The 27202-nt window shown below is 38.0% G+C and overlaps 1 protein-coding gene across 1 annotated transcript in view; it reads right to left on the bottom strand.

Moving 5' to 3' along the window:
* The window catches only part of LOC113097170 (pleckstrin homology domain-containing family H member 3-like), a 35773-nt gene extending 23295 nt beyond the window's left edge, over positions 1–12478 (bottom strand). Inside the window, exons 1-2 of the mRNA XM_026262377.1 lie at positions 12017–12478; positions 2402–2457 (exon numbers count right to left, since the gene is read on the bottom strand). Of these exons, the coding sequence (XP_026118162.1) occupies positions 2402–2457; positions 12017–12151 (191 nt within the window). The 5' untranslated portion in view covers positions 12152–12478. The remainder of the gene's footprint in view (positions 1–2401; positions 2458–12016) is intronic.
* Between the last annotated feature and the right edge of the window lie 14724 nt (positions 12479–27202).

Consider the following 27202-nt stretch of genomic DNA (forward strand, 5'->3'; position numbering starts at 1 on the left):
ATTAATAATATTAAAAGCCGAAGAAGACTGATTTGCAGATTTAAGAATAAAGGCGTGAGGTGGCCATATGAAACCATTTTGTGGTTGGAGACGTGAATTGAAATGTTTTGTATGTTTTCAGTGGAATAGCGTCATGGAACTGGAAAGTCTGGTTGGTAATACTGCCAGACAGAATGGTTCATATGAAGGCAAAGTAGCACTGTGTGTGTAACCCTCCCTCTCTGACGCTCTCGGTGGCATAAGCTCACTAACCCAAACCAGCTGTGTGGCCCACACTGACAGGAAACTGATAAAAGAAATGGAGGCAATGGAGGAAAGGTAAAAATAAGGGAAACATATTTATGCGTTCCTCCATAAATGTCTGCTGAATGAAGGAGATTCTTTTGTGTGTAACTTTTTCTGCCAATTCCATGTGACTTACAGTAACAGACATCAATAGCCTGATTAATCAATGGTTAACACACAATCATGATAAAAGCTAATATAACCTAGTTATCCACTATACACACACACAAACGTTCTAGATTGAAATAAATCATTGATTTGTTACAGGAACACAATATCAGTTTTTTAGGTAGTTAGCCTGTGAGGAAATGCTAACTGCTAACTCCCCCATTGTCGTAGTATTATTAAGACGACAAACAAAAAAGAAGTAGGCGATCTTCATTCGTTGTTACACTGTGAGTGCATACTTTCCTCTGTAGTACACTTAATCTCTAAAACTTTATTTTCCATTGGTACACTTGTGGTATGTTGAACTGTAGTCAATAGATGATTGATTTTAATCCATTTAAAATGCAGTGCTGCTTATTTATTAACTAACTGCATTAACTGCTCACACTCGACCACATGTGTATATATGTATGCACACTTAGCCATGTAGGAAAGCTAAATTGTCCATAAAAAAAATAAATGTGAAAAAAAAAAGCCCTCTGGGACATTCTGGAATGCCCTCATTTAAAAAAAGTTTCCTTTCAGGATTTATAGTAATTTAATATTTATATATTTAATTTTATATATCACTTTTTCCTAATGTTGGGATCAGAAGAAAGGCAATATGAAGACAGTTTTTCAACAAATTGGCACTGCACAGCATCTTGTTGTCTTCAGATCATCTTTATCATTTAGTTTCTGTGTGTACCTGCACGTTCGCCTCTCTCATAAAAAACCACAATACGTGAAAGTCCAAGCGCTCAGCTGTTAAAACGTGGGAAACACATTAGCACCAAGCTGTGACCTGTCAGGTTAACCCATTAATGGAATGACAGTGCAGAACAGCTGGCAACAGGAGGAAGCCAAAAATGAGCAGAATGTTTTTCTGTTTGAGATTTTGGTTAAAAGACCGGAAGAAATAAACCAAGATCGACAGATACAAAGACAATGCATTCTTTCGGACATGGTGACTGTGAGGACAGTATGATGGAGTGAGTATTTCTGACCTCTGCTAAAAATAATAGGTTTACTCAAGAATACTGCTCCAAGACATTCCACATCCAGCCAGCCGAGCGAGACAGAAAGCACTCAGGATGACAGCACGTGTGTGTCTAATCCGTGATGAGACTGAGCGACCTCTACATGCGATAAAAAAGACTGAGTCACCGTCTGGCTGACGATTTCCTGCAAATCTCAACCTGCTATAACACACACACACTTCCTCCAGATTCAAGGATTCACAATCTTGATCATATAATAAAATGACAGCATTTTTGATGATTAATGGTAAAGCATTTTGTGAATGTGATTTATTCTTTGTGCTGTGACACACCCAAAGCTGACATACAGTAGTCAGGCTAGCTCACATACCATTATCTTACAAGTGGCTCTGTAACAAGTGTGTACATTTCCAAAAATGCTATTCTTTTAAACTTTCTATTCATCAGAGAATCCTGAAAAAGCATACAGTTTCCACAAGAATATTAAGCAGAAAACAACTGTTTTCAAAATGTACAATTATAAGAAACGTTTCTTGCGCACTAATCAGCATATTAGAATGATTTCTGAAGAATCATGTGACACTTAAGGCTGGAGTAAAGGCATTTTTATTTTTAAAAACTGAAGTATATTATATTTGTAAATATATTTAAACTGAAAACTTTAAAATAATATGTACTTTATCTAATATTTTATGTTATATATGTAATAATATTTCACATATTTTTTTTTGATCAAATATATGTAGCTTTGGTTAGCATAAGAACTAATTCCATATGCTATTCATATCAAACTAAGATGGTATTACCATCTGATACATCCCTGTACCGCCAGAGTACTTGTTTGTAAGGATATGTACTGTATGCACTCACAAATCTATCTGTCCAGGTTGTGAGGGAGATGTAGGACAGATATACACACACACACATACACACACAACCTATTAAATATCATTAATGGCTGAACTCACCAGGGTGTGCCGTTGGCTGTGCGAGTGGGCTGAGACAGAGTGACCTCTAGTTGCCCCTGTAAAAGAGAAAGGACAGATCACATGGGCATCTGGAAGGTATTGATCTCTCACTTGCCTTCCAGTAAACTCTGCTAGATATTCTCGAAGGATGTCTCTCTCACTTCCTTTGTTTCAATGTTCAACACACATCATATGGTTCTATTTAGAATTTTAGTGTCGGGTTGCTATGATACCAAAATTTCAGTGGTCAATACCAACTGTAAAAAAAAAAAAAAGATTCTACAGTAAACGCCTGTTTATTGGTTAGCTGCAAGTTACATAACTATGTATGGTGAAAAACTGTAAATGGTTTAGCATCACAGTATGTAACATTATTATACAATTCTGTCAAATGTATGTTTTTTTTCTTCGAGTAAAAACTATGAATTACTGTATACTGTAATTTAGTGTGAGTGACACAAGTCAGTCTCTTCATTTGTGTCATTAGTAATGCACATCAGGGTGTTTTGTTTAACATTTTCTATATACAGTACATGAGTTAATATTTTTGAATTATTTTAGTGTCATATACGCTTCCCTTAAACATTAAATGAGCAAAAAGCCATTCCAGGTGGGGAAAAAATAGGTTGGTGATGAAATAGCTGGTCTTTAATTATGAATCATTATAAATAATTATGGCTTGGCATTATACCAAAAATCTAACACCAGCATATGGGTGAAAACTTTCAAAGTAACCATACATTCAACTCCACTCTTGCACAATGTGCTAGCAGTGGCTTCAAAAACTAGCTGTCTGAGATGTTTGGCCGTTGACGCCTGCGCAGATGATTGATAGCGCGGCAGGCTACGGTTCGAGGGATGTCCGGATTCTTTAGTGCATTCCTCAGGTCTGGCTTCCCCTTCCCCATCTCAGAGCTCATATTAAAGAGGGGAAGACGGAAGGAGAAAGGAGCTCTGGACTGCAGCAGGGGTCCAGGAAAGGTCAACCGGAATGACCTGGAAAGCCTTTGATGAGGCTCAACGTAGCTAACCAAAAGAAAATGTAGCAATAGGTCATTATGGCAGTTAGCCAGCTTTATGGTGTCTCACCGTTCATAATTGTCAACTAATGATGAGTTAAGTCATGTAATTTGTATGGTAACTATCAAACAACTTGTACAAATACCTAATCCATGCTGTGAGTCATAAGGTCATTTACTGGATTCTAAAATTCTCCCTTGGTTAAAGAAAACCCCATGGGTTCTGCATATGTAAACCGGAACGGTAACTGACCAACTTCCTACTTGCTGCATGATACATGTTCTGAAACTATCACACGCACAAACACACAATCACCTAGCAGTCTAAATTTGGATTTCCCCATTGACCTTCTTAACTTAAGCCAGAACATGATGGTAGTGAGAGAGCGGAATGGTTTGTCGGACATAGCAACAGTAATTAAGGAGGGCAGGTTTTCTTTTTTTATTATTATTATTTTGCATTTTTGCCTTTATTAGAATAGGATGGATCAGAACTGACCAGAAGAGAAGTGGGAGAGAGATGGGGGCAGGGTTGGGTAAGGTCCTCGAGTCGGGATTCGAACTCGGGATGCCTGTAGCGCAACAGCAATGCTATTGGCACCAAAACTAGGGCAGTTTTTGTGAAGGGTCAATGCATGTCACAATGCAGAATAAACATGTGAGTGCCAAGAGCTTTGGGAACGGAATGAGGCTGGTGGAGAAAGGGATAATGCACGACACCTGTGCCATTCACCCTTTTATCCTTCTGTGGCGCAGGAGTCACGCATTATCACTAACTCCATTGGCCTTGCTCCATTCCCACAGCTCTCGGCCCCACCCCACTCATCACAAAAAGATATGGTGCTACTTCCTTTTCACTGGAACTTCACCATCTTTCAACACTAAATTACCAAAAATTGAACATTATTTAGTTACTTTATAAACCATTTTTGCATTTGAATTTTGCAATTTGGCTAACACTTAGTCACTTGGTCATAAACCAACAAACATACTTCAAAAAACAAGTGCACTTATTAACAGCACCTCTTTAGTAGTGCTTGGCAGTTAATTCAAACACACAATACTTAGCAGTCGTGGGCACTTGACTGCTGCATTCAGATCATAAAATTAGAAATAAGGGCTGTTCTTAGAACTGACAAAGACATAGAGCACTTTTGTGCTCAATCCGTTTCTATGCAATTCCAACCCAGCTCTGCCTCGCCCAGCCCCTCTGGACAAACTCTGTCCCGCAGCCAGCACTCAGACCCTTGACACCCACTGGACAGTAAATCCAAACTGTCCTTCCTTGCGAACAGATCTGATGTCAGCTTTAGTTTCCTCTCTGTTCTACATGACATGCATGTAATTGAGCCTGAATATTGACCTGTATGACTTTTCATTCTTCATTCACTTTCACTGTAGAGACGAAAAAAGATTTTCAAAATATCTTTGAGTTCCACAAAAGAAAGTCAGTCATACAGGACTGGAACGACATGAGGGTGATGACAGAATTTTCATTTTTGGGTGAACTATCCCATAGATGACGTACATGAGGAAGGGACGAAAACAATGTCAGAAATAGAGGGAAACATTTCCTGCTTTCAACTGTGTTGCTTCTGTCAACACTATTAAACTAAAACAAACACAAAGTGAAGCCTCGAATACCTTCTGGGAGGTGATGGCTAAAAAAAAAAAAAAAAAAAAAAAAACATACAAAAGTGTCCTCAAAGATTTGTTGGCTCCTACCATTTTGCCAACAATTTTCTTGTGAGTGGTCCTGTAGTCAATAAAAGCAGTGTTTTGCCCATAACAGGCAGCGAGCACACCGCAATTTGCAATAAATACTGTTTATGAGTGGATTCTAGTTAAAGTTGATTTCCAGGAAAATTACAAAGAGGCTCATTTACACAACCATGTATTTCTAACCACTGAGATCTGAGTCCATCTGACCCCTGTCAACCGCCCACCCACTGGCAAGCCCAGGCTGCGGTGCCACGCTCGGTTTGCCTATGCCTTCTTGTTAATGACTGGTATGCACTGGCTCTGATTCTGCCCTTTGGTCCAGTGACTCTGTAAGGTTTATCAGAATCGATCCGGCTGTAAACTGACTCGGTCTGACTCCCCCACATCAGCTGTAACTCTAGCCCCCCTCACCTTGACCTCTTTCACAGACACGCACCTCTATGTGTGTGCGACAAAATCGGCACCCCTCTGTGGCATCGTGTTTCAGTTCTCTGGCACAGCCTCGGAGGAACGTTCCGTGCCGGGCTGAGGGCTCGTGAGGGTCATGGGGCTAAAGACTCAAGAAGACAGTTCTTTTCTTACACAAACTCTTTCAAAGAAACAACATTTCATGAGAAATGTGTAAAAAAAATTTTTTTTTACATTTATTATTTCTTATTTTAGGCCATATCTTTTCTTTGTTTTAAAAAGAGTCACCATAATACTCATATAAATGTCTAGTTTCTAGTAACTGTAATTGTATGTATGTAACTGAAGTTGGAAAATGCCGCATTTCTAACGCAAATGTGACAAATCTACTGCCGTAATTACTAAGTGATAGAGCAGGGGAGGGGGAGGCTGGGAGAGAGCTGAGCTCTTGTGCCTCCGTTGGAAAAAAAAATAATAATAATAATAAAAAACAAATACAACCTATCAGCACTGAGTGTTCACCTTCAGTCCTGAGGAGTGCTGAGGAAAAAAACCTTGTAGGGGAGGCTAGCCTCCCCTCTGGTATATCAACCAATCATCACAGAGATGTAAATTAAAAAAACAGTTAAAAAAGATCAAACACAGCAAAATGTAACGCTAAATGCTATTCGAATATAAAAAAGATTGCTGTTAGATAAATATTGAAATATTATTGTATTCTAAGGTGCACGTGACAGTTTTGGCACTAAATCTATGAAACGCTATTCAGGTCAGCGGCAAGACGCTTTATGACCAGCACGCTACAATTTACAACTAGAGCTGCTAAGTTTAGTACATACGCACACACTTTAACAATGATGGTGTAGGGAGTAGGGAAAGATGTCCACTTGGCATAGGAAGATGGACTGGCTGAGGTCCTTGCCAGAGGAAGAGTGGAGCTAAAAGAGCAGGATGGAGGTGAGAAAGAAGATAAAAGTGTGTTACAGAGCAAAAGGGGTGTGTATAATGAGACTCACTTAATGTTTAACCAGGGTGGAGAGGCACCATAAATGTTGGACAGGCTCAGCAGGAGAGACTGAGAGGTGCCATTAAACCTCTCTCTTTTGCTCTCTCTTAGCCATTCGGCTCCTCTGAGTGGCCCACGCTTTTCATTCATTTGCTAATGTTGGTGTACGTGCATTTAGTCGTATTTTAAAGATGTCCTTTTAGCCTGTAGGCTAAAAAAAAAAACACAATTCAAATCCAGATGAAATTCAGGAAACCACACATCCGAATTCTTGTTCAATGTCATACGTTCCACTACAAACCCCTTCCCAAGACATTTAAAGAGTTCACAGCACTGAAAATGAGTCTGTCTGTTTCACATGTTTTTCTCATATCTAATAAAGCCTAATCTGGGGATTGAGTCGGTTAGGAACACTGGGAAAGGTATGGCGTGTGAGCGAGACCTCTGGCAAGAGCGTTCTGGGATGAGGAGCGGGATGATTCATCCAGAAGGAGATGCTGTGATGGGTTCGTTCCGTGGCTCACTTCCGTTCCTGTGTCCCAAGAGATGGGGTTGAGTAAGAGGGCGGAAATGCCGCTGCTCTGCCAACCACGGGCCTCTGGAACAGATGTTCATCTGTGTGCTTTTTGTTTTTTTCTATGCTTCTACCCTGAGGGGACTTTTAGGGACAGGCAGGATTAGCCAAACAAAACAAACTTCATTTACTTTTTACATTTTTCCGAGTGGCCTAAAAGACCACCACTTTAACTTTGTATACTGAATGTCAAGGTATCATGCAATCCGTTTTTATGTTTATGTAACAGTTTGTCAAAGTTGCTGTGTGTTGCTGGGAAACTAAGTCTAAAAATGAAAACATAAGGGGAAAAAAACAAATGTAGCGTTATGGAAAATCGGTTTATTTCGCCCATATCGCTCCAACAAAAACAACAACAAAACATTAAACCTCAATTTAAACCTGCATAGCGCAAGATTTTGGCTCATTGCAGAGGTTGTGGGGGAAATACCATCTCAAAGCTTTCTACCGTTATACATTAACAGCTCTGAGGCTGTGCCAGGGACTCCTGCCAGTTTGTGATTCTTTCCCAAGATGCCCTGCTCCTCACCCCAACAGCTGCAGTGGGCGGGTGTCATAGCATCTTCAAGGCACAGTGTGAATGGCAAAAACAAAAAGAAAGAAAGTTCTGTGTCTCCTAAGAAACATGGAAGAGTGAATCAAGGGATGTTCGTCACTCCAAAATAGGAAAAAAGGGGGAAGAGCAGGAGCGTGCAGGACAAACAGAAGCTCTCTTTCAGCTCTCCCACTGTCTGTTTGGCCAGCTTGATTGGGGAACGCTGCTGACGTCAGAAGAGCAGATCCCAGAACCAGCACTGCACTGCTGCATGCTTGCTATTAAGAAGGCTTTAAAGGGAAAGATGGTCACCTTTATGTCATTTCAAACCTTTATAACTTTTCTTCTGTGAAACCCAATAAGAGACATTGTGAAGAATGTTACTGGACCTCCTTTTGACTTGGGACAAAAAAAAATGTTGAAACATATCTCTTGTGTTCCACGGAAGAAAGTAAGTCATTCAGGTTCAGAATAACATGAGGATGAGAAAAGTATTAAAGTTAGCAAAGTTATAACAAGTTATAAGCCTGAATATAAGGTTTCCATATGATATAGGACACAATATATGGTTTATTTCAGCATAAATATAGTGCAGATGTACGTGTGAATTAAAAGTGGATCTGTGGAGATGATACATTCAACTGCGGCCTCCTGCGGCACAAACAAAAGGACCGTTAACAGTCACTGCAGAGAGGAAGTATCCAAACACACACGTCTGTGGGGTCTGACCACCTGCTTGAGTGTGTGGCCTACAGAGGGTTGGGTGCAATGGAGGAGGTCTTTGTGTAAACACGTCAATGGATGTTTCCGGAGCGGGCTTTCCTAGACTTCAGCCAAATCAGGCCTCTTTGTACCCTCCGTATCTTCCAAGCATGCATTTCCTCTTTGGCAATAATAGTTGACAGTGAAAGCCCAACTTCTAGAGGTATTTGGTATTTAGTTTGTTTTGGGGGAAAAGGTTGCTAATACTTCATCAAAACAGAGCAAAAATCATGAAGTAATGAAACTAAGCCAGACTGATTTAGCCAGCAAAATTCCCAGCTTGAAAATCCAGTTTAAGCCTTTATCTATGTGACAGAAATATGATCACATTAGAAACATTTCAGTGAAATTTGTGGGCAAAGCACAATCACACAGAAGTCACTTTCAATCCAAGTAGCTTTCTGTTGCTCATTTAAGTGAATTCACATGACCAACTTGAACCAGATGTGAAATCCGAATGGGGAAATCTTTTGCCCTTGTGCAAAATTCCCATTTGTGTGGTTTCTTAATGAATTCCTGGAATGTTGCACCATTTTCTGAATAATGGTGAATCTGACTGCACCTTAAGCCAGTCATTAGTAATTAGTAAATGTAAATGATCATGGACTGGTAGATAATGGACTAACACCAAGATGGTCAAGCTTGTTTTTGGTGGCACGTCTACGCTAAAAAAATTGAATCACCAGTTAAGTCAAGTTAGACCCCATCTCTCATGTTGCAAGTTTAAGTTTAATATTCCAACAAGTCCTTAAAGAATAAGCTTTGATAGTTCAAACCACCAAAATGGGAGAGTGCTAATTCTAAACGAGAAAAATAGGTGCCACCCACCAAGTCCTGAGCAGCAGCCACTTAGTTTGTCTTAGGAAGGGAAAACTGAAGGTTGTTGCTTGGACTATTGATCCTGCCTGGCATGTAGAGGAAGCCTGGCTTTGCAGATGCACTTTAGATATCAATATCTTTTATCAATAATCAATAAAGACACCGTGGCAACAGTGAAAACAGCAACAGTCAATTGTAGTGGTGCAACAGCAAGAAAAAATTGATAAATCATAATAAAAATTCAATCTCTGCATGCCCTAAAACAATGACTCAGCAAATGGGCACACATATTACAATATCCATTCATATAGTTAGAGCTGATCAAGTCTTTAAAGCTGCTTCATTACTGTATATGTGATACCCAAAGATTTGGGAAGGCACTCGGCTGACTATGTAAGATTATCTAATGGTTACATCACATACTGGAGACTGGCAGCATTCAGCAGATCAATTTTATCAAATTTAATCATCCTATCAAATTCAAACTGAGTTTCTCTGAAACTCTGTTTCCAAAAATCACCCATTCAGGTCTAAATGATCCTGTACTATTAGACTATCCCATCTGACAACACTTTAAAAAGTGCATTTTTTTTCTTCCTGTTCATGTCTTTTCTTGCCAGTTGGTGCCAAGGACTGGTGCCTTTAAAATAAAAATAGGGACATGATGAACCTGGGGAAGAGGGGTATGCATTGACCTATTAACCTCCTATATTCTACCCCCATTACCCTGACACAGATGCACATAGAAATCCTTCACAGAGACATAAATGGGTTAATGGCATAAGACTTCAGCAAGGAAATATGAGGATTATTGATCCCCGGGCGATTAGTCCATAGAGGATAGATGGAGTGTGGATAAAGGGAATAGGGAGAGATAAGAGGTCAGTCCATAAGAGATTGGCGCAAAAGGTCCCTTAGGCTGTTTCTTATTGATTGGCCTAGTGCATTTGTGTAAAACAGTGTTTCACAATATGTGACCGATTAGAAAACCAGTAGGTGTCTCATACAGCGTGTGTGCATAATATACGTCATATGTCAATATGTCTTTATACCCGCCTATCAGAGAACTGATATGAACTGTAGACAGTACACTTGAGGTAAGCCAGCATTACATGTGGATGTTGGGTCATAATGGGGTTTGGAATACTTTCAGCTGTAAGCGAGTAGCCATCCCAAGAAATACACAGGATCCACCAAGTGTGAGATGAAATATTTCTGCTTAAATTCAGAAATGCTCAAAACTGCCTTTGTGTGAGTGTGAGGAAGGCTCTCTGGTTGTTGAAAAACTAATTTAGTGTACAAAGGGGATCAATACCAGAGATTTTACTGACAGAGGAGCCATTATGAATTATTTGATCATGCGGATGTGTTCCGCTGCAGTGTCACAGAGGCATAAAATAGATGGGGAACCTGAGTGCTGGCTCAGCTGAATGTACTTCACTGTTCATTACATTTCGCAGGAACCCTTCATCTCTGTTCTTCACTATGATTTGAGCCTCTCTTTTTTAACCCATATGGGCTAATCTTGAAACAACTCAACAATACGATCTTTTGCGTGACAACAGTGGAATACTTTTGGATGCATAGTTGACATACAGACAAAGGACAATTACATATTTTATAACTACATATTTTGATTTTCATGGTGTCCTACTAAAAGGACTGCTAGAATTAAAAAGCTCTCAAAACCATATACACAGTGAGCATATGTATTAATGGCTCACAAATAATACCTTGGGATCAATGGTATCTTAGCATGCAAACGGAAATATGACCAGAAAAACTAGTTTTGCTAGAACAACCTTGGTGTTCTTATCACACACTATTTCCAACACTAATCAACCTACACATGTCAGTGCTTCAAAAATATGTCTGTATATGTCTATAATGTATGAATATAAAAAAAATGATTTACCTTTGGGCATTACAGTATACACATGTAGAGAGTCTTTGAGAATGACTGTGATTATGGTATTATACCGTTACTGGTATACAATCCAGTAGTGACAACTAGTAGCCTTTCCAATTTCACTAGTAATATCCATTTATTTAAACAGTGGTGCTTATTCATTACATATCAGTACTTATACTAACAGTGACTAATAGCTATTTAATAAACCACTAACACCTATTCTTTATATGAACACTGGTTCCTTTACTACTAATAATTAGTTCTGAATAAACAGACACTAATATAAATAATCATATGACAAACAAAACAATCATTGCTTGAGACAAGTAATGTAGCTAGTGACACTTAGGATAGATACTAGTGTCTAGATAAATATGTATATATATATATATATATATATATATATATATATATATATATATACACACACATGTATCTAGTAAATAAGTACTAAGCAGGACTAGTTACTAGTAAACACCCGACATAAAGAACTTGTATCAAATGAAAAGGTACTAGTAAACTGGAATAGGTATCTAACGTTAGCAATACATGTTAGTTGGAAGTGATCTGAACCACACATCCCCATACAATTCAACGGGGGAAAATGTCAATATGTTACTTGATTTAGCTTAAAAACAATAAAAGTTAATTGTTATGTATGGGATTATGACTAGTGAAATATTAACAAGTATATAAAAAAATAAAACAAGTACACAAAAATATTGTTACGTTTTCAAAAAAGTATAAGTGGCATCAGAACAGCTATCGGTTAGTTTGAACTACAGAAATGAACCATACTGGAAATCATACAGTGCTGTCTAGGTAGTCAACTAGCTTCTTAGGTTTTGTCTAACATACCCGTCCTGTGTGTGTGTGCTCGTCCTGATTGCGTAACTCAAAAGACTCTTCCTCCTCTTTCTCCCCATGATCCCGAGCCAGCAAACTGAAGCCTTGTCTGCAGCACACAAGCCAGCAAAGTCCCTGCAAAGGCATTCAAATCACGGCGTGTCGTCCAGTTTCTATCCGTAAAAGTCCAGTGACGTCCACCGTCCTGTCGTGCAGATGGGACAGATGGAGACTGTCTAGTCGCAGGAAACAGGCTGATCCGAGTGAATAAACTCTGAGACAACTCACAATACCGCGTTTTATCACGCGGGATATATCCAAATACGAGTCCAACTTAAGAGAAAAAAACTGATATGATAAAATATTTTTATCACACAGCTAAGTTCAAAAGGAGAGTTGATAAAACAACGCTTCTTATCGGCTTCTGTTGCGTCTCTGATTCTGCGTGAGCGGGACATGAGCATGCAGGCTCTTTGAGAAGCGTGAGTGAAGGGGCGGGGCGAATCACCCCATGCGTTAGGATTCGCAATATGATTGGCTGGCCACGCACACGCCCAGAACACGCCCCGCCCACTGTCTGGCTCGCTGCACATGGGAAGTAGGCATTTCAGGAAATGGAAGCGATTCGGTGATGGGATCAGAAATGTTTGAGTCTCGTTGAAAAGCAACAACAAATGTGACCCCGGACCACAAAAGCAGTTATAAGGGTAAATTTCCTGAAACTGAAAGCGGAATTAATGAGGTTTCCATTGATGTATGGTTAGTTTGTATAGGACATTATTTTGGCCGAGATAAAACTATTTAAAAATCTGAGGGTGCAAAAATATCAAAATATTGAGCAAATCGCATTTAAATTTGTCCAAGATAAGTTCTTAGCAATGCATATTATTAATCAAAAATTACGTTTTGATATATTTGCAGTATGACATTTACAAAATGTCTTCAAACATGATCTTTACTTAATATCCTAATGATTTTTGGCATAAAAGAACATGTTTCACCCATACAGTGTATTGTTGGCTATTGCTACAAATATACCCGTGCTACTTATGACACAAAGGGTCACAAATGTCAAATCCTTGTCATTTAAACTTTAGAAAGTTAGACCATAAACAAGCAAATTATACTTTTTTATGAACCTGTCTGCACTCTTTGCTCTGTTTACTTAGTGATTACTGCACATAAGAACTACTTTCTAGGTTTTACCCAAATCTGTCCTTGTCCAAACTATGAAGTCATCACAGAAAGGCTTTACTTTGAATGGCAAAGTGAAATTCACCTTCTAGTATCTGGATAGTGCTGGGACGTGGACACTGTGCAGTTGTATTATCAAGTTAGTGTGAAGTTCTGGGTAAAGGAGTGAATGAGCACTCTGTGTGTGTGTGTGTGTGTGTGTGTTGGGGGGTAATGTAGTCTCCTGAAACACATTATGTGCCTGAATGGAAAGCAGATGGACTCCTTTATTCCAGGAAACTCCTGTCACGAGAGGCTCTGAAGAGAGGGAGACAGACAGAGAATGAGGGGAGAGGGTAGAGCACCAGAAAGACTTTTTTTTGTGTGACTTCCAAAAGGTCTGATGATCCCTCTTCCTCTTTATTGTCTTGTGCAATGTCTGTTTTCTACATTAATTCTGTCATTTATTATATTTTTATGGCTTAGAAAGCAAATTGCTCCTTGTGGACACCAAACAAACATCACTCATTTAGTTTTATTGTACCTTTCTTCCAGGAAATAACTGGTCATGGTATGAATCAAATAAATCAAATCACATTTATATAGGTGAGAGAATAATTAAAAAAGATCAAAAGAAAGGTCAATAAAAGTAACCATATAAAAAGTAAAATAAAAAGGTTTCCAGTCCCTGCTGAACTACACTGGTTTGCTGGTCTTAGTTGGTTTAAGATGGTCTGCCATTGTGCAGCCAGGGCCAGACTGGGAAACCAGCTAAGATCAGCAAACCAGCTTAGGTTTAAGTTGATGTTGTTGTTTCCAGTAGGGGAATACTTGACGTCAGTCATTGGGCTAACAAAAAGTAAATTTTTGTTCCTTGTTCCTAGTTCCATTGAAGTCCCTTCCCAAGATCAGCCATTGATTGTGCCATTGCTACTCTGTTTTCCTTTCTTTTTTTATTGTTTGCTCATGAAGGCTGCATTTATGTCATCAAAATACTACAGTAAAACAGTATTGTGAAATATTACTAGTATTTATAATGACTGTTTTCTATGTTGATGTATTCTAAAATGGAATTTATTCCTGTGATGCAAAGCTGAATCTCTAGTAGCCATTACTCCAGTTTTCAGAGTCACATGACCCTTTAGAAATCATTCAATATACTGATTTGAAAAGTTCAGGATTCTTTGACAAATGGAGAGCTCAAAAGAACAGCATTTATGCAAAAAAGGAGTGTTAGAGCGTTTGCTTTAAAAAAAAGTCTTCTTTCAAAAATATATAAAAAAAATTTGATGAATTTTATTTGAAAAATTATTTTTTAAACAGATAATTTCCTCAGTGTGAGTTCATCATTTTCACCAGATGTGTCTTAAAGCTTAATTTTTCCATCACACACATTGTCAGTCTTTCCACTCTAATCCTTCTTTTCCTGAAGTCTCACACAGAACCCAGCTCACTCACTTACTCACTCATGTACACCCATAAATCACGCTTTCAGAAAGCACACCAAACACACTCTTTCTTGCGCACGTTCATGCAGATGACACATGATATTCTTCAGGGCCCCTCTGTGCCTGTGCTCCCTTCACTCTCTCCCTGTGCCTTCATTTCCTCTCGTTTGCTCTGCTGTGCTCTCTGCTGACTCTCTCCACGCATTCATCATTCTGCAAGCTGGCCCTGGTGTTTGTCTTCAAGTCTGCCCATGGCTTTACCAAACACACATGCACACAAACGCACACACTCGTGCAGGGGGCTAGCTAGAGTGCTGTCCAGTAAAACCCCCTTTCTTGGCATCTCTCTTTCTCTATCAGTTTATCATCCTCTATCTCTCTCTAATAGGTTACAGTATCTTTTTCCTCACAGCTTACATCTCTGCTTTTCTCTCTTCTCATCTTCCTTGTCATGGCGCTTCAGACCTGCCTCCCACCTGACCTGCTCCTGGAACAGATGTTTTATTTTTAGTGCACTCTCTCTCCGTCTCCCTCTTTCTCATTCTCTGTGCCCACGCTAAGAAGAAATAGGGAGTCTTGTGTCTATATATGGCTTGTGAGAGAGTGTGGTTTTCAAGGAAAACAGACTGTCATTATCACACCCATCTTTTGTCTCTGAATACAAGGGAGTGAAAGGAATTTGACAACACTGATGTTTTCAGTTTTCTGTCTCATTTTCACAAAACAAACCCTAAATCTTCATTTGGGGCCCTTTTTCTGTTTTCAGCCACAGTGCCACAGTCCATAGTGCCTCCACATCCTCCCGGCTGTTCAAATGGGTATTTTACAGCTTACAGTTTCTGATGAACAAATGATTTGTTTCACTTCAGAAGGCCCTTCTTAATGAATTATTATTTTTTCAATAAATGCAAATGTAGCTACTCAAAGAAGGCTTTAGGACCTAGCGGAATCCTCTGCTATCCCTATCCTTATTTCTGATATGTATGATTATTACTCAATAATATTATGTACATCATTTTTTTAACCTATTATAGGATTATGATGTGTGCTTTGTGTTTTCTTTATTTATTTATTTTTTTCACGAATATAATGTGTTTTTGCACATTTGATTTACTAATTCATTGAATATAACCAGCATGCGATGGAGGGTGAGGGTGGGGTCCCAAAGCTGCATTAGCTCAGGGTCTCACAAAGGCTTAACACGGCACTGTTTGTACCTTCAATTAATATTACACACTGATGGATGTTGAAAATGTAAAAAAAAAAAAAAAAAGCATAACAGGACCCCTCTTATGTTTAATTTCATGATTTGAATTAAAATCGTGAAACTTGGAGAGTTCAAACTTTTAATTAAAATTAAATTCAGATTGACATAAAATCATGCAAGAAATTCTTGTATTGTAGTTGGTCTTTTGCCCCCTGCTTCACGTTGCCTCTGTCTCTTCATGACTTGCACTCAAGTCAGAACTTGGTATAATTGACATTTCCTGTCTATGAGGTCATTTTATGCCTTAAGGTGTTGATTCTACTTGAGGAATGGGATAGGGTCAATCCCTGAGTCAACTTGACAATAAACAGACACCAAACTCATAATATTCATCCTATAAAGTTCTTCCACACGGTCTCTTTCTCTTCTTTTGTTAGTATGCAGCCTTATTCTCCAGACTTTTGTCTTACATAGTTTATTTGTCTTACTGGCTTGTCTGAAATGTGGCTGAATAGCTCATAGCTGTAGAAGTCAGAGGTCACCTGAAGTAATCTTGTAAATCTAAGTTGAGGACATCACAAATGACCAGCATACAAACATTTACTACACTGTGTCATGGTAGAGTTATTAGAAGGATATAGTGATGCCTTTAGGGCAAATTTAGTGGCACTGGTGCAGTTGCAATTATATTTTTATATTTGAAGTATAACTGCAAAAGATATGCAAGCTGAATGAAAACGGCAAAGTAAAGGAAGATTCAGAATAAAGACAATGGGTTTATATAATATCTGTATTTGGTTCATCAAAGGTTATTACTGAGAAGGTTTGCTCACATATAAGTGACACCGTCAATGAATACATTGTATTAAACTTTTCTGAGCAGAATAATGTGATTAGCTGTGCCTTTTTGCAATGGAGAGTTTGGACGCCTTATTCCAGTGTCTCAGAGAAAAAGGTAAAAAAATAAATTAGTTAAGATATACAGTCAAAAGTCACAGTGTGAGATATGCAGTCACATTTTGAGATAAAGTCAAACTGTCAGATATAAAATCACATGAGATATACAGTCACATTATTGTGAGACATCATGTCACATTACAAAATATGCAGTCACATCTTGAAATATAATCAGATATAAAGTCATTTAGAGATATACAGTCACATTGTGAGAAATAAAGTCAAAAGTAACATTATGAGATACAAACTCAAATATGAGATATCAAGTCAAATCATGAGATAATCATGAGGCTGACAGATTTGGTGATTTGGATCTGTTTTAATGTGTTTTCATAATAAATAACCTGCAGGCCTGATTAAACTGTGGATGAATTCTGAATCCAGGCTCTGATGCATAGGTTGAAAATGTCTGCTTTAAGAAAATCAGTGTATACAACTCGCTCTTCTTTGTTTTTTTCTTTCTGTGTGTGTGTGTGTATGTGTCTTTCCTTCTTTCTGAATCTCTCTGGAAGGAGGGGTGTTATGGAGAGGGCACATTGGAGAAAAAATATTCTCTCCATAAACTTCTGACCTCTCTTCCCAACCCCCTCTCACCTCCCTTCATGGTCTCCATTACTCTATCTTTGACCCTGGTTCCTTCAACTCCCCCCAAAAAATCCCAAATCCCTCTGACACAAACAACTCTCACAGACCATTTAATTTCCGTAAAATGCACTGTATGTGTCCCTTGACCATGTCCCTTGTGGACACATTCTGCTGCTCGTTTACAGGAAGATGTTGTTTTACTTTTGAGAAAGAAAGCAAGTGCCACTCTTTTTGTTCATGTTAACGCCATCCAGAGTGAACCTCCTGGTATTTCCTTTTGCACAAAAAATGTTTCTCTTATGGTCACGGCGGTGACAGAACAGGATCTGAGACACTTCTCGGCTATCTGATAGTAGCTGATTTCTGTCCATTGTGAACTGGCCTAGAAAATTAAAGGATAAAGGAGGACATAAACAAAAGCAGACCTTATCATGTCTTGCATCAGCTTCGTACCACAATATCCAGGAAGAAAGGCGCAGATCTGTGAATGCATACGCAAACACAGACACATACATTCTTATAGGGCTGGTTGGAGCACAGAAGGAATAAGACAAAACAATGGAAAGGCAAAGCAAAGCAAAACAAGCAGTGAGAAGTATCCAGCATCCAGACGCCCTCATACTGCACGGTATATGCACACTAAAGAGGGAGAAAGATAAGACTAACCGCTTCTCTTCTCTTCTCTTCTCTTCTCTCTTCTCTTCTCTTCTCTTCTCTTCTTTTCTTATACTTGATACTTATCTATTTAAATTTGACTTTATCCCCTCTTTTGCTTTATTATTAAAGATATACAGTAGTTCACCTAAAAAGAAAAATTCTGTCATCATTTATTCCTTCGTTTACTGTATAACCCTGAGTTTCTTTCTTATGTTGAACACAAAAGATTGCTGTTAATTAAACAGTTGTTGGTCCCCTTTGACCCCATCTCTTTCCCTACTATGGAACTCAATTGTGACCAAACAATTGTTTGGTTCTTTAAAATTCCTTGAAATATCTTATTTTGTGTTCAACATAAAAACTAAACTTATAAAGGGTTGGAATGACAAGAGGGCTAATAAATGATGACACCATTTTCCTTTTTGGTTGAACTATTCTTTTAACTCTCTAGTTAACTGCAGGCCCAGACTACAGACAAAACTTAAACATGGTAAAATAGTTTAAACTGAACTGACAGTGTTAAACTCTTGGCAGCCAAAAGTAGAGATGCACTGATATTAAAATTCTAGCCAATACCAAAAATGATTTTCTTGTTAATAGCGAAACCGGCAATATGAAGGACTAATTAAATGACATTACTAATTAAATTATTTGTAATTATGTAATGTTATAATAACATTATATGTAAAACTAAGGCATGCACACTCCCCTATATCAGCTGAAACACATCTTTAATATCGACTGATAGACAACATAAAAAAAAATCTCCATTAATACAATAAGCCATTTTACCATTATATCGTACTTGCTAAAACATCATTAATTAGCTGCAATATGTAATCAACTATCACTGAAGTAGTAACTCTTAACACTTCTGATGTGCTGTAGGTAGCTACATATTATTTCACAATTCTGTGTGAGAGAACCTGTTTTTAGCATAATATGTAAACTAGAGTGAAAATGCAAGCTTATTTTCTTTTTCATCCAAGCCTTAAGAAGCTATAAATTACCCATCTAATGTTCGCCAAAAGCAGCCAAATTCAGCATATTTACGAGCATGTGTTTACATTCATTTGCATGGCGTATGCGCTCTTAAAAGAGGCTTTCTTATAGGTTTGCGTGTGAGCAGAAGTGCACGGCCCGTAACTCTAGGGTAGACCCACTGGTTATTAAGAGTTAAGAAAGGGTGGGCAGTCATCCAGAGGCCTTGCTCTATTTATAGCCTCTAGACTGTGTGAAAGTACTCAGAACTTGTACAGAGCTGCCAAAATCCCTGAACTTCTCTGTGTGTGTGTGTGTGTGTGCACGCGCATTTTGCATGCATCTTTATTCATATGACAAAGTATTAAACCATGTCTGTCTTAAAGAAAGATTTCAACTTCAGTGTGCGGTAGGGGCAAGAAAAAGGAAAAAGGAAAGAAATGTTGGCACATTTAGGGTAAATAACCGAGGGTCTGTTAAACTGAGTGGAAATCTGTGTGTGTTCCCAGATCTCATATAACTGTGCTGTGATTTCATATGCATAAGGCCCCAGAAAAAGCATGGCTTGCTTTGCTTTAGGGAAGGGTGGAAGCCGCAGTGAACAATCATAGAAACCTGCAATTTCACCCCAAATATACACACACACTCACATTAAAAATATGGGTGAATGAGACCTATTTCAGTATTGAGGTGGGACTGAACTGTTAACCATTAGACCAGTGTGTCAATTTACAAGCTATCGTGGTCAAAAGCCTGAGCAATTATGACTGTTAATGAAAGACATTAGCTTGCTGCTTAGCCTGCAGACACGCACACAAGGAGACATATGCAGACATCGACATATACGCACATTTATATTGTATAGCTGTGCACGCAGTCTTCCGCAAACATACAGCCAGGGCAGCCAAGAATAAGAGACTGTGGGTCAAAGGGTTGGCAGGGTGTCCACATGCTCACTGGATCAGTTTGCGCTTGGAGAGTTCAGTAAAGCTTCCAGCACTCACAGACAATCACACTGCACACACAATGTACAGTCCATTTGTCATATTGACGCTTTTACAAAGCCTTAAGCAGCTGGAATGAATTCAGGCACTGGTGGCTGGGGATTGTGGATTAAAGCTCAGACCCCTTTTATTTCAAATATTTACTTCGCACGTCACACCACATACATCATGTGCACAGATTCTTTTTTACATTTATTTTGTGTTTACTGAAAAGAATGAGGTGTTTGTAGAGTGTCAGAAAAAGGGCAACAGTTTGCATTAGATTCCTTTATTGCTGAATCAATCCATTCATAACACCGGGTAAATGTTTTAACTCAATGCAGAATGTCAGGCTGTCTTGACTTACAATTGTCACATACCTATTTAGAAGTGCATCCAAGAAATAGATGCAAAAAAATAATAATAAAACAAAAAAAAATTCACCACAAAAATAATGAAAATGTTATCTAATGTGAAAAGCATTAGGGAGGAATTTTGATCCCTGTATATTTTACAGTTCATAACTGTATGTATACTTCACATCCTATATCAATTAACTAAAATCTGCTTTGGAGTGTAGAGTGCTTGTCTTAAACTACTGTACTATGACAATATCACATACTTTGTCAAATACACTTATTCTTATTTCATCAAAGCACAATCATAATGATTTATTTAGCTATTATCTAAAACCTGATCAGGGTTGTTGCAAACGTTTGTAGGACATGTAAATCTTAAAACATAGTAGCATGACAATAAAATGAACATAATAAAAGCGCAAAAAACACAGCCATATTAATAAATCATGTCAAAGAGCATTCTGGGAAAAGGGAAATTCAGACTGAACCACAAAACCATTTTTCTTAGTAGCCAATTTGAACTCAAAAATTCCAGCTGACCTGCTGTGCATGATCATTTGACTTGGAAAAACCATAGTGCAAGTTCCTAGTATTTGAACTAAAAAACGACAGGTATTTTTCTGAATTATTTGCTTAATAATTATAGCAACATCTACATATAGTCTACACACACACCGTTTCATCTCCCACACGTCTGACAGGCCTTGCATGTTTGCTCTGTACGTTTGTTTGCACGCCAAAGTGTTTGTTTGATATTGACAGTACTGTGCTGACTATCATACTTGGCAGCGGTAACCAGGATTGTGTTTCAGCGTTCGAGTCAAATGTGTGTGCTTGTGTGTCTGCAAGGGTGCAGATAGCATTTTGCATTCTTCCATATGCATTTGCAAATGTTTGCAAATTTCCCCCACATGTAATATCTCTCTCTAGGCTTCTGCAGCAACTTCAGTAAAATCATAGAGAGAATGGATGGGTGATCATTTCATTTCAAAGGTGTTGGTTGATGGCCATTGACACCTTGATAAGGCAAACACTATTCTAGCCTGTGAGCTGAGCTGGAGTCATGGTTATTTAAAACTGTAAAGTGGAACTTGATGACAGGACTAGTCTGGGCTCTGTAAAATACAATACTTGCTTACACCGCTTGCACTCTAATGCGCCTGCTATTGAAACTCTTGCTGACAGAGCTAGCACGCTAACCTCCAAAGTGTCTGCATGCAGGTCCCAAAACTGTCCAAAACAGATTATTACTTGAAGGAAATTCACAGATGTAGGAGGTAGTAACTGGTCATTTTCTCTTTTTAGATGGAAATTTCTCTTTATTGTCTGGTAGATTGTGTCAGGCAGCTGGCCAGTGCTTGCGGTCAGGTTTTTTATTTGTTTATTTGCCCATTAAACTCCACCACAGCCATCTTGTTGTAGCAGCTGTCCTGTCAGGGGATGATGAGCCATGAAGAGACTTCAGGTGCCCCCCACCAGCACCGTCAAGACTCGGTTTGCCCCTGCTGGGCTGCAAAGCAGCTGAAGTGTTCCAGGACCTGACAAGAACAAAAATAGCTGGATGACATGACACTTATTTTTCTCATTCCATCTATTCATTTGAAATCTATTAATCCACTGAAAAAATGTCATTCACATATGCATGAACTTATATACACCTTCTCTATGGAAATACTGTACAATATTTTGGATTGTTCATAATTTACAGTATATGTTTTGTACTGTATTTATTTAGTATGTACAGTATGCTCATAATTTCCGCCTGATAAAATATTTTAGTTTGATGTAACCAGAAAAAACCATATGCGTTCTAAAAATGGTCATGGAGTTATAATATTTCATACATTTACATGACTTTGTGGTCTAAAAGTCACATTTTTTTAAATAGGCTTCCTCATACAGTATATTAAGGTTTTCCAAGAACACATGAACCATGGTTCTTCAAAGAAAAAAATCACTTGGTGAGGGATTGAATTGATAAAATAAGAATTATCTTGATTTTTAGTTGTTTCAGCTCATTTTAATTATTGTTTTGCCTAAATCATTTCAAGTCATCTTGAGGCCCCCTTGGGGGTTTGTGAACCACTGTTTGATGAGCATATTTAAAAAATTTTGAATTAAAATTGTCTTTTGGTTTTGGTGCCTTTTTGATGTCAGAGTGATTCAACTGTCCTGATGTCATTATACATCTTCCTATTATTTCATTAAAAAAAATGTTTTACTTCTTTTTCACTACTTATTAATATTCTAAACACTTTTATCTGCCAAATCAAACCCAATAAAACAAGACAAGACAGGAAATGATATCACAGAGTCACTGCAAGACTTGAACTGTACAAATACATGTCAGATTACCTTTTATGTAAATTAGTGCTTTCAGCACTTGTCACATTTAAACTATTCCCTCCCTTTCCAGCTTTCATAGCTTATATGTCAGTGACTTATTTCCCTACATAAATACACATGCATATATTCCAGCCATTTGTATGTTTTTGTATGTTGTAGACCTTCAAGTCTTTTTTGACAACTAAATGCCAACTAATATACCAAACTATGTATTCTGCAGTACAAAATTAACTTGGAGGTCATATAATGCAAGTTTATGCCTGATTTATCTTAACTTCAACAGACAACAGCGCATCAGCAAAACTATCTTGTGTGTGTTTAGAGAATGACCAAGAGATAAAAACGCAAATACCCATATGGAAAATTCATATGCAGCCTGTGACAACCACACACATGCATAAGTAGGCCTACATAGATCGTCTGATAAACAGAAACCATTAGATCAAAGAAAATCCTGCCGAAGGGAGGAAAAGGAATAGAAGAGAAGAGAACTGTTTAGAGGCACGTGTGGTGTCATGTTAATTTCTGGGTACAGAATGTGTGTTAGAGCACTACAGAGACTAAGGAAACTATTTACAAAGCGGAAGAGATGAAGAGGAAGTGCATTTACATCTGAATGTATAGTTCCTACTGCCTATATTTGCATGATTCTGTAACCTGAGCTAAAGCAGGCCACTTTGATCGATTGGTGGTTTCACTTTCCATCCAAAGATGTTGCACAGCCTGAGAGGGAGCACTGAACCAGAACCAGCTAAGCTTTAACCTGACGAATGACTACCTTGAGACCACAGTAAAGTCAAGTAAACCAAACAGCTGTGCGTATGCCTCAACGTGAAACTTCCCTCACGTGTAGAGACCCAAAAATCTGTTCCTCACTGAGTCACACGAACAGTTTTATTTCCTCTTATTGGAGAGGTCACTGGTTGGAACAGAAAAGGGAAGTGATTCTGATGGACAGTCCCAGATTGTCTGACCAGCAGCTTCGTGGTAGTTTGTAGGGTTGCTCGCTGGCCTTTGTTTTACTGGAAACCCCACGCTATGAATTGTGTGCGCCATCTGGTGCTTATATTTAATCAGTTCATGTTGTAGTACTAGTCTTTACTGTACATACAAACAGACTGTAAACAGTCTAAATTAGGGTTATTACATACAACTAAAACCATAAACAAAAACTGTTGTCACTTGAAATAAAATACATTTGAACAATTTTTTTTAAAATAGTAAATATAACTAAACAGCTTAATATTGAACATATTATTTCATCTTATTTTAATTTTAATTTAGTTTAAGTTGATGTATTAAAATAGCTGAAACTATACAGACATTAAACTTTTATTTAATTTTTTATTATATTGACTTAAATATGCAGAAGAAAGAAAGTCATACAGGTTTGGAAAACATGAGTGTGAGTAAATGATCACATAGGCTTTTAAATAATATAATAAATGGAAAGAAAGAAAACTAAAAGTAAATAAAAAAAATAAATAAAAAAAGATAGAATAGGAAAAGAATAGAGCGAACTGCTATAATAAATAAAACAGAAAACATATAGAATACAAAAATATTAGAGAAGCTAGTTATATATATTATGAGCTGAATGCAGGCAGCATACCCTCTTCTGAGTTAGCTGCAACACAAGGTTGCGCTGTTTTCTTTCAAATCAAAGCGTAAATATATGTTTTAAAAAAGTATCCTTGTAGTGCCGCTGATACAGAAGAGCATTTTCTGCTTGTGTTCAGCTTATAATCTCCAAAATGGCACTTTTTGGAGAGGAACAGAGCAGACGAATTGTTGAGTAAAGTCATTATTTTAGTTTTCTTTGTGCACAAAATGTATTCTCGTCGCTTCATAATGTTACAGTTGAACCAGTGTACAGATGGACTATTCTGATGACGTCTTTAATACTTTTCTGGGCCTTGACAGTGGTATTTACTTTGCAGTCTATGGGACAGTCACAAGCCTCTCAGTTTTTATATAAAAATATCTTAAATTGTGTTCCGAAGATGAACAAAGCCTTTACAGGTTTGGAATGACATGTGATTAATGACGAAATTAAAATTTTGGGGTAGAGTATCCCTTTTGTAAGCAAACATTAATGCCTTGAATGTTTTGCAAGCAGCTACTGGTAGCCAGTGCAAATTGATAAACCGGGGTGTGATGTGCATTCTTTTCGGCTAATTAAAAATTAATTTTGCTGCCGGGTTCTGGATTAATTATAAAGGTTTGATAGAACTGGCTGGAAGACCTGCCAAGAGAGGATTGCAATATTCCAGCCTGGACAGAACAAGAGCTTGAACAAAGAGTTGTGAAGCATGTCCAGAAAGAAAGGGCCTGATCTTCTTGATGTTGAATAAAGCAAATCTGCAGGACAGGACAGTTTTAGCAATGTGTTCTGAGAAAGTCAACTGATCATCAATCATAACTCTAAAGTTTCTGGCTGTTTTTGAAGGAGTTATGGTTGGTGTGCCTAACTGGATAGTGAAATTGTCATCAAACGACGAGTTTGATGGAACCACAAGAAGTCCTGTCTTGGCTTGGAAAGGTTTAGTTGAAGGTGATGGTCCTTCATCCAGAAAGAAATGTCTATTATACAAGCTGAGATGCAAGCTGCTATCATCAGATCATCAGGATGGAATGAGAGGTAGAGCTGAGTGTCATCAGCATAGCAGTGGTATGAAAAGCCATGTTTCTGAATGACAGAACCTAATGATGCCATGTAGACAGAGATGAGAAGTGGTCCAAGAACTGAGCCCTGAGGCACCCCAGTTAGATGTTGAGACTTGGACACCTCACCTCTCCAAGATACTTTATAGGACGTATCTGAGAGATACGACTCAAACCACTGGAGTGTGGTTTCTGAGATGCCCTTTACCAATAGGGTTGACAGGAGGATCTGGTGGTGAACTTTGGTCAAAAGCAGCGGACAGATCCAGCAAATAAGTAGTAGATTTTGTCAGTGTGTAAAGAAGATCAATGCATGGATTTATCACTTAATCCTTTGCTGAATCTACTGAATTTTATTTTATGTAAAAGCAATAACTGATGCTTTAAATGTAATATTCTCCTATCCATCCAGATGCCCACATAACTAGATAACTAGTAATCTATTTCCACAGCTCATGTGAATTTTTCCTCAATAATAAAAATTGTGAAATGATTGTGTGTGACTGAGGATAGAAACCTTAGGCCTTTTTTTTTTAAGAAAGAAACATCATAACCCCCTGTACTGCAGATTGCTTTCCCATGCATATTCATATTCATGAATGAATATTGATGTGTGTAAGAGATGATTGTAAGAACAGGGAGGGACTTTGGTAAATCCCAATCTGATTTGATTAGAAACTGCAAATCCCCCTCTGCCCCTGTGCCCCTGCTCTGTTGCTGTCCTACAAACCCACTTCTTAATCCCAAAGCCTGTTTATATCACAGAATCATGGACAGTCCGCCTCTTCCAACACAAATCCGGATTTACTACCCACCTTGCACAAATGACCCCCACAAACAAATCTGATTGTAGGCAGTTGGACTGACTGTAGTAATGAACTTGTGCTCTCTGGGCAAACCCATGCTGCAGGGCATGGAGGCACTCCAAATGAAGACATTTTAACTATATTTTAACTAAAGCCATGTTGTTAGATCTCTACATTGGTAATAATGCTGTCAAATTATTAATCATGATTAATCACATCCAAAATAAAAGTTTTTGTTTACTTAATATATGTGTGTGCACTGTGTATATATTTATTATACATATATAAATACACACACACATAAAGTATACAAATATTAAAATTATATATTATTATATTATAAACAAATATATTTGATATAAAAAAATATTATACATGAATGTGTGTGTATTTAATTATATATACATTATAAATACATAGTACACACACACATATATTACGTTAAATAAAAACTATACAATCGTTTGATAGCACTAATTGGAATACAAGGTAGCCTACAACTGTGCTAAACTATAGTATATCTCTCTTGACAACTAGAAAAATATATAATTGAAATGGTGCAATACTTTAAGTGAGCGATGTCTGGATTGTGAACAAATCGAGTCAGATGTTTTCAATTAATCGGTTAATGAGCACTGGGAGTAAACTGAATATTTGGCTAATTAGGTAAAAATTATTTGTAATAAAAATAAAAATGTCAATTTATTGTAATTTAAATGGCTTATTAAGGCTGCAACAAACTTAAGTGAGACACATAGCGATAAGGAATCCTTATTACTAAATCTTAATTTTAAATTTTAATGAACTCAATTTATGTGCCTAGTCAATACAAGGACGTCAGGAGCAACGTAATCTCGACATTACTTAAAATAATCATTATAAGAGGTTCTGTTCAAAAGAACCGATTCACGGAAAGGATTCGGACTTCTCATCACTATGACGAACTGCTCGAGTCCAAAACTTTTTTTTTCTTTCTGTTCTCATCTTGCGCCCCTCCCTCACTGCGAACCCGGGCACTAAATTCGTGACTGT

Source organism: Carassius auratus, unplaced genomic scaffold (assembly GCF_003368295.1).
Source record: "Carassius auratus strain Wakin unplaced genomic scaffold, ASM336829v1 scaf_tig00216128, whole genome shotgun sequence".
NCBI classification, from domain to species: Eukaryota; Metazoa; Chordata; class Actinopteri; order Cypriniformes; family Cyprinidae; genus Carassius; species Carassius auratus.